This window comes from Cyanistes caeruleus, chromosome 15 (assembly GCF_971803275.1).
Source record: "Cyanistes caeruleus chromosome 15, bCyaCae1.hap1.1, whole genome shotgun sequence".
Taxonomy (NCBI): domain Eukaryota; kingdom Metazoa; phylum Chordata; class Aves; order Passeriformes; family Paridae; genus Cyanistes; species Cyanistes caeruleus.
In genome coordinates this window covers 4,726,142-4,734,640 of record NC_141715.1, presented here as the reverse complement: position 1 = coordinate 4,734,640, position 8,499 = coordinate 4,726,142, and the positions used below count along the sequence as shown (strand labels likewise).

General features: G+C 45.0%; 2 protein-coding genes across 2 annotated transcripts in view; one reads left to right on the top strand and one right to left on the bottom strand.

Annotated features, from left to right (window-relative positions):
- Positions 1–602: 602 nt before the first annotated feature.
- Positions 603–1,555, bottom strand: MED7 (mediator complex subunit 7). The gene has a single exon (XM_023935889.2). It carries the CDS (start codon positions 1,553–1,555, stop codon positions 863–865), a length of 693 nt encoding a protein of 230 aa, XP_023791657.1. The 3' UTR covers positions 603–862.
- A 1,081-nt stretch (positions 1,556–2,636) lies between these two features.
- Positions 2,637–8,499, top strand: part of ITK (IL2 inducible T cell kinase) — a 33,721-nt gene continuing 27,858 nt past the window's right edge. Inside the window, exon 1 of the mRNA XM_086851991.1 lies at positions 2,637–4,847. The gene's annotated coding sequence lies outside the window, so the exon portion shown is untranslated. The remainder of the gene's footprint in view (positions 4,848–8,499) is intronic.

Below are 8,499 nucleotides of genomic sequence, written 5' to 3'. Positions count from 1 at the left end.
GGAACCTTGTCTTGCATGACTACGTTATAGGAGTAGAGAGGCATCAAACTGACAGGTTTTTTAAGTGAAAATCAGGAAAACCAAGAGCTGAGAGACAAACTGGCAACACACTCGTAGGAAAGAAGAGATAGAAAGAGGAATGAAGGGTGATTTTTGCATGCTGCAGCTGGAAGCAGAACTCCTTAAGAAAGGGCTTCCTCTCAGCTCCTGTGGTTTTCTGAGGAACAGGAAACTGCAGGGAGCTGCTAGAGGAACAAATCTGATAATTACCAGCAGGATCCTGAAACTGCTCTGCAAAAATGGGAAAGGCAGGGCAGGCTGGCTCTGCCAGGATCCCAGGAAAGCCTTTCTGGTCATACAATAAAAGGATATGAGAGCTACATGACAACAGTTAACCCACTTGCTTCAGATTTCACCTCAAACACAGACCATAAGGAATGCCTTGATGTAATCTGAGTTTCTGTGAGCCTGTTTTCCAAGTTGCTGTGTGTTGTCTGTGTAAAAAATAAGCACCATTTCTGTAGGAATTTTTTTCTGGACTCGAGAGCATATAGAATTATAGAATAGCATACCCAAAACAAGCAGGAAGTGACAAATGAAAGTACAACAGGAAAAGCCAACTTTAATCTGTGCCTACCAGCTGACATGATACATTTAACAAAAAACTAGACTTTTTCATTTCTACCAAAAAAACACACGTCACAAAACATTAAAACATTTTCATCTGCCCAGTCACTCATAACCTCCAATAGGTGCACAACAAATGCTTTGTCTGCTTGTACAACAGCAAAACAGAAGACGTGTATCCTCAAAATCCCTTCTGTCTCTCACTGTGGTGCTTTAACAAAACCAGGTGATTGCTTCATGTCATTTCATCAATAATGCTGCACATTGCTGCATCTTTGTCCAAAACCTGATCTCTCTTGCCACCAGAACGCTCCCTCTGCTTTTCGCTCTGTCCAGCACAGTTGCTGCCGTCATCAGCATCCATGGGCTCCACGTTCACTCTCAGTCCCCCCTCTGCATGAGGCAGATCATCGGGCAGGGAAGCCAGGCAATTCTGGATCATCTCCACGACTCGCTCCAGGTGCTTCTGGAACCGCTCAGCCGTCTCCAGGCGCTGGCGTTTCTGCACCTCCATCATGACCCTCAGCGTCTCCCTGGCTTGGTGAGGCCGATACTCATTTATAAGGTGATGCACGTGGACAAAAAGCAGTTTCAAGTCTTCCAGTTTCTCCTCTCGCTTTATACTCCCTGGACTCCTTATCAAGATGTCCAAGAGGTCCAGAAAGTTGACCAGGATAGACATATTAAGTTTCCTTAACTCCTTCTTGTGATCAAACTGCATAGGATGCAGTCGTTCAATACCCTGGCTCTCCAGGGGCCGGATGATCAGGTCATCACACTGGAACTGGTTCCCAAACATCATGTAGCTGTCCTTCACAGGCGGCGGTGGCTTTGGAGCCAGGCCTTTACGGATATTTTCATCAGTATATTCTTTGATATATTGCATTGGAGGCGGAGGAAGGGCACTCACTTGCTGAGGTTCACCCATTTTTACCAGACGAAATAGCTAGGGAATGACCCAAGAAACAAATGTTAACAATTTGTTTAAATTTGTGTCACAAGGTTAGAATATAGACATAAACAAAGACAAAATATGGGAGGTGGATGTGAGAAAATGAGCCAGAAGAGACAAATCCATGTGCAGAGTACAGGAAACTCCTGGCAAATCCTCATTACCTTTTCACCAAAATATACCTATAGCAAGATTAACTGTGCTAGAAGCACACAGAACACTCATTTCCCCAAATATAAAAGACCAGCCTATAAATTGGGCAGCCAAAGGGAGAGGAATGACCCCCTTCCCTAGATGGGGCCTGGTGGGCAAAGCCCCCAGAATCATAGAATATCCTGAGCTGGAAGGGATTCACAAGGATCGACTCCAGGCCTCACACAGGACACCCCAACAATCCCCTCCGTGCCTGAGAGCTTGTCCCAAAGGCTTCTTGAACTCTTTCAGGCCTCGGGTTATGACCAAAGAGAGCCTGGGGAACCTGTTCAGTGTCCGACTACCTTCTGGAGGAAAAACTTTTCCTAACATCCACCGAATCTCCCCGGCACAACTCCAGTCGTTCCCCCGGGCCCTGTCACTGGTCACAGAGGGCAGAGATCGGCGCTGCCCCTCGGGGAGAAGCTGCAGCCCGCAGTGAGGTCGCCTCTCAGTCTGCTTTTCTCCAGGCTCAACAGAACAAGTGACCTCAGCCGCTCCTCGTGCGGCCTCCCCTCTTCACCCGCGCCCCACGAGAGAAACCAGGCAGGGCCCACATCCGGCACCTTGCTCTGCGCCGGGCTCGGCCCAAACCCCGCGGAGGGGGCTCGCAAGTGGTGAAGAGACAAGAGCCGGAACCACGACCCAGCGGAAGACACGGACTCGCCCAAACGCCTCACCGACCTCCCGCCCTCACCTGCCCACTCCGCCCGCCGCGCTCCCTCAGCGCCGCCGCCGCCGCTTCCGCCCGGCCGCTCCCTGCCCTCGCTTCCTATTGGCTCGCGACCTCGCGGTGCCGCGCTCTGATTGGCTATTGGGCAGAGCAGTCAGGCGCTCCTCCACTCAGCTCGCTGGAGGGCGGGTCCAGGCTTGGGGATCCGTTTCCGTCATGAGGGGCAGGCTCTGAGGGGTTGCCCTGTCCTGCGGCCGCCGGGAGCCGTCAGTGTTCTGTGACCTCTCAGCGTTCTGTGACCCTTCAGTGTTCTGTGACCCCTCAGTGTTCTGTGACCCTTCAGTGTTCTGTGACTCTTCAGTGTTCTGTGACCCCTCAGCGTTCTGTGACCCCTCAGCGTTCTGTGACCCCTCAGCGCTCTGGGGCCTCTCAGGGTTCTGTGTCCCCTCAGTGTTCTGGGGCCTCTCAGGGTTCTGTGTCCCCTCAGAGTGCGGGGCTCCCTCGCCACAGCCGCTGCTGAGGCAGCAGGAGCTGCCGGGGCGAGAGGGACCAGCCTGGCGTCCCTCACTGCGCTGGGACAGCGGGAACGGGGCTCGTCAGGGCGGCCCCGCTGCTGGGAGACACAGAATCACAGAATCACAGAAATCACAGAATCAATTAGGTTGGAAAAGACCTCTGAAGTCCCCCTGGAAAGTGTTTGCAGCCTTCCTGCAGCAGAATCCACTAAATCTGACCATAAATCTGTGTCAAAAGATTGGGCTCCGTTCCTTTCCTTAACGTTTTCTTCAGGGAGGAGTTGAATTTAACACTGTGGATTTCAGTTTTTCACCGGGTCACGTAGAGCTGGGCTTGCTGGGGTCGCTTCTGCAGGATTTTCTCCCTGGAATGGCCAACAGGGGAGGATTTTTCGACTCTTGGCCGTTTCTGTGCCGTTGCAGCAGATGGCAGCAATGGCCTTGGTGACAGGGACCCATCCCCACACACGCAGTGTCATTTACAGATTCACTCTTCCAGATCGATCATTCACTAAAAAAAAATTCAGTCGAATGATAATTACTTTGGATCCTGTTAATTATTTCTAAAAACATGCAAAGAAGATCCAGAATCGTTAGGTTTATTTGATGAGAAAACCTGAAATGATGCACAGATTTTCTGAATGTTCATATGTTCCAAACTAAACTACACTTTACAATTTACAATCAGTTGAATATTTAAATATTCCAAACTGAACTACACTTTACAATTTACAGTGAGTACAAGCCTGGCTGCAAAATAGGCTGATTTATTTTCATTTGTGAGCAATTTGCTGAATTCAGAGAAGGATGCTGCAACTAAAACGTTTCTGCTTTGGAAAAGGAGGTCTCATTGCTTCACCCGTATTCCTGATTCCTGATACCTCTCTCCTTTCTTCACTCCCTGCTCATCCAGCCCCTGTACTGGCTGTGCAGCCCTTTCTTGTCACTGCTTGTGCCTTCACCATCAGACACTGGATTGCAAAGCAAACTGATGCAGCCCCAAAGCCCATAAAAACATTGCTGCAGTTTTCCTTGGTTAAGTTTCCAGCTTTTCTAGTGACATAACACACTGTGCTGTGTGCCCTGTGAGCATCAGGGAGAGCTTTTGAGAGAGGAGAGTGCATAGGGAGAAGGAAAGGAGGAGGTTGGGGACATGGGGTGGGGAATTGTACTCTCCATTTCTGTGACAGAAAGCTCTTATCTTGTCCCAAATCATTTTGTTACATCATGCTCTGAAAGACAGGCAAGGAATAAAAATCATTGCCTCCAGAGATGTGTGAGATAACACCAGTGTAGTAGGAGGTACCAACACACCTTTGGTTTTATTGGACTTTCCAGACTTTGATTTCACATTCTTTTTATAGGAGCTGAGCTTGATTCTCTAGTGCCTTGCACTCAGTGAACCATGCAGCAAGGATGTAAAATGCTGTGACTTCAAACAGGAGCAGACAGTGAGAGCCAAGCTCTTGTTTTTTGCTTGATCTCTGTGATCTCCTTGACTCATTTTCTGTATGATGGTGGCCAAGACAGAGGGGATATAAGGTCAGTCTTGTTCTTGGTGGCAGGGCTGGTTCTAAGAAGACCCATGGATGACCCTTTCCAGCCCATGGGGAGCTGCTGACACTTCTCCTTGCAGTGGTTCTAAATGAGAAAGTAAGAATGATGTGGAATGTCAAGTGTAGCACTCTACAGTTTGCTTTCTGCTCCATTCCAGCTCTTTATTGAAATAAGGGCACTATCCAGTACAAACCTACCACTGATAATGAAGAACAATTCCTACATCATCTCCAACTTGTGGGAATGAACTTGGACACCCCTTCAGCAGATGGTGAAGCAGTACCATGATATTCTCTGCCTCAAATACTCAACATCTTAATTTACAGCTTTGGTTAAGTTTATTTTAATTTTCTTCATAACTAATTTTATGCAAATTGGCATGTTTCAGTAGCAGGCACTCCAGTTCTATTAATTCAGCAGCAGTGTGTACAGTGTGTGCCATTGCAGTATGCTGTTATTTTAGCAGAACTGGAATCCAAACATTGTACAAGCACAGTAAATATAAACCCCATTTTCAAGCACACTCTTAGAAAAGCACTGCTTTCTTCTGTGCTGCAACAGATTTCTTTCATTTTTTGCTGCTATTACACTCTAAATAAGATAGATAGATAGATAGATAGATAGATAGATAGATAGATAGATAGATAGATAGATAGATAGATAGATAGATAGATAGATGTGTGTCTTTCTCATGCTGTCTGAAAAACAACTCCAAAGTCAAACAGTTCCAGTCTCCTGCTGGGTGTAAGTTAGAGTTATATCTTATAGCCTGGTTAAGCAATGAGCTCAGGAATTTCCTTTTTTGGTGATTGTTACAGGCTTTGTTGCAGGAGATACCAGAGAGGAGGGCAAGAGAAAAGGAGCCTGTTGGGGGTGAAGGAGACTTAACCAAGCTTTATGTCTCCATCTGCTGTGGTTAATTCCCATCTCCCTGTCTCCCGCTGTGGCTTTGGGAGTTAATAAATTTGCAGTGCAATGCTGTGCAGCCTTTTCTTCCTGACTCCTCAGACTAAAATATCAGCTGCAGCCTATTGGCACACCTGCTAATGTAGGAAAGGAGTTTCAATGTTCTCATCATGTGAAAACTGGGGCACAACAGAGTGCAGTGCACGTGACAGCTGAACTGTTTCTTGCTCTACAGCCTGTTATCAAACAGATCCAGAGCTTAAAACAGAGCTTTCATGGTTATTTAGCAATAAAACAGGTATCTCATTACTGTTAGGAAACTGATAGAGCTCAAAATCCATGTTTTGATGGAATCACCCAGCACTCCTTCCTATGTCCATAGTCATAGTATTGTCTCTGGAAGCAGCCCTTCAACCTGATTTTTAAGCCAGACATTAATGCTGGGTGTTTTCTTGCTCACACGGCTGTTGTAACTGCTTATTCAAACATGTGAATGAACAAAAAAGTGCATCTGCATGGCATGAAGAAGTAATTCCTGTCCACCCATCAGTGACCTGGGTATGGCAAACTTGTCATACTGCCAGGGAAAACCCTGGGATCTGCAGCACGTTTTGCCAGCAGTGCAAGTCCCACCTTTGTCTTCAGAGGGTGACAGAAACAGACAGGAACCACGACAGCCAGGCACTAATAAAAGGAGCTGGAGCAAAATCCCAGTTTGGGTATGACCCCCATGAAACAAGGTTTTCCTTTCTGCATTTTTCCCTAAGAGAGAACAGCTGAGGGAAGGATTAATTGTCCCTTCATCACAGAAGAGCCTGTCCTAACCCTGTGCAAGTTCTCCAGTATAAAATGTGTTCTCTATGTTACTGCCAGTCCCAGGAGTTATTCACTCTGCAAATGATGGACAAATCACTGCATCCTCCCAGCAGATGCTCAGAACAAGGCATCTGCTTTCCCAGGGCTCTCAAACAGTTCACAGGAGAATCTTGCTCTGCTTCTACAACTCCCTGGGTCACTGGGAGCAGTGTGAGGGGTTTCAAAGGTGCAGTTGTAAGACCTCATGGAAAGCTGGATGCATCTGGCTCGTAAAGACCAGGCTAATTCTTCCCTTTTTCTGCAGCTTTCTGTCTTGTGCTTTGGGTCTACTGGAGCCATGTTTATTGTGGTGATAATGAACTGCCAAAGAAGCAAGACAGCTGAGTAACCTAAATATGACTTTCTCACACTCTGAGCTAAGTAGAAAAATGGGTCGAATTACGGAAGTTTAGAAGTCGAGTAATAATCATCATATTGAGCAGCTGGTGTAAGGGAAGAGTTGGCACCCAGGCAGTAAAATTGACCCAAATATTGCACATGATAGAACGATATAGGTCAGTTTATGAGAGTGAAGAGAGACCTGCAGCCTTCCGGACTGTTGTTTTTTATAGAAACAAAAACTACCTATATTTAACTTCATAAATTTCTCTGCCGCCTTCAGGACATAAACCTTGGTCTCGGAGCAGGATGTGCGGGTGGGGAGATTTTCACAGTCTGCAGTAATCAAAGTGAGAACTGCATAATCTGGGTAAAACCCCTATGAAAAAAATCCAATCCATAAAATTACATTTTTTTAAAAATCAGAAATAGAGCAGTTTGCAAGACGTAGCAAGGAAAGGACAAAGGTGATTGAAAGAAATAAAGGAGTCCACTGAGGCTACAGTTGATAAGAAGAACTTTATCTGCAACCTCAACTTGCCCAGCACAGAGGAATATTTAGAGCTTGCAACAGCTCAAACTTCAGTCTGAATAATTTAAAATATTTCATATTTTCCTGCCTATGGACATAAAAGTGTCAAAGGGTACATGGTAACAAGCTTTATAAAAGCACTGAAGCAGAGAAGATGTAGGATACCTAAAAAATTCATCACCCCTCATCATGAAGTTTAGTCTTACGGTGGTTTTAAGATATTCAGGATAGTTATATTTAATTATTTTCTAAAGGATACAAAATTTCTCTGCTTTGCAATATAAAGTGTTGCCAAAATTCTTGAAAGGAGCATTCAGTGTAAAATGGTACCTACAAGGTCAGAGCCCTTTCAGGAGAGCTTTGTAGTTTGTGTCTAGAGCTCTGCAGAGACACTCACATATTACAGCTCTGCAGCCAACTTGGTCCTGGGCAAGTGGTACATTTCTACATATTTATATATATATATATATGTATGTATGTATGTATGTATTTATATTTATATATATCCTACTCAACTGTAGAAAGGTCTTGAAACACTTCAATGCCTGAGGCTTTCTTTAAAAGGGTTATAACCCTTATTAACCCATGGATAATGCCAAATTATTTATGTCTTGAAAGGAATGAAGAATGCTAGTTAAAAATTGGTCAGGAAATAATGGTCTTTGAAATTCAACTACACTTAAACAGATTACTCACTCCTAAATGTACAATTTAATATAAATACAATTCTTAAACCTTATGGTTTTTGTTTATACATGTCAACCTGGCTGTACATTATGTAGCCTTAGTATTCCTTTTTGGTTTTGGCTTGCTACACTCAAGTATTTGTGTGTTTGCACACATGGGATTTAGAATTAAAGTGAAAAAAGAAAAATGAAGGGGTACATCTGAGGCAAGAGTGATACAAAGATACATCAGCCACTGCTTTCCTCCCCAGATCAGCAGGGTTATCAGCTGATAAAGACATTGCCAAACAGAACAAGTTAGCAGCTCTCACTGAAATCAACACCCATGTTTATATGAAATCTGCATTTATATCAAATCCCATGTTTAACAAAATCTGGCTGTGTTGACTTGTTTCCTTCCTCAGGGTTATTCATATTTTCCCTGTTTACTCTCTTAGCTGGCCCACCTTCACTTTAAACCATGGCAAACTCACAATGGCTGATCTAGCCTGCTAAATCCTAGCTAGTTCTTATATTCCAGGCTAAAATCTGCGATCATTTTCTTGCAGTTATTTTCGTATTTTCTTGTGCATCTTTCTGCATGTGTTGTATCAAGCCTGTATTCTCAGTTTCTCCTTGTTTCTTCTCCATTCTACCTGGCCCCTCGCAGCCCCTTCCATGTCAGA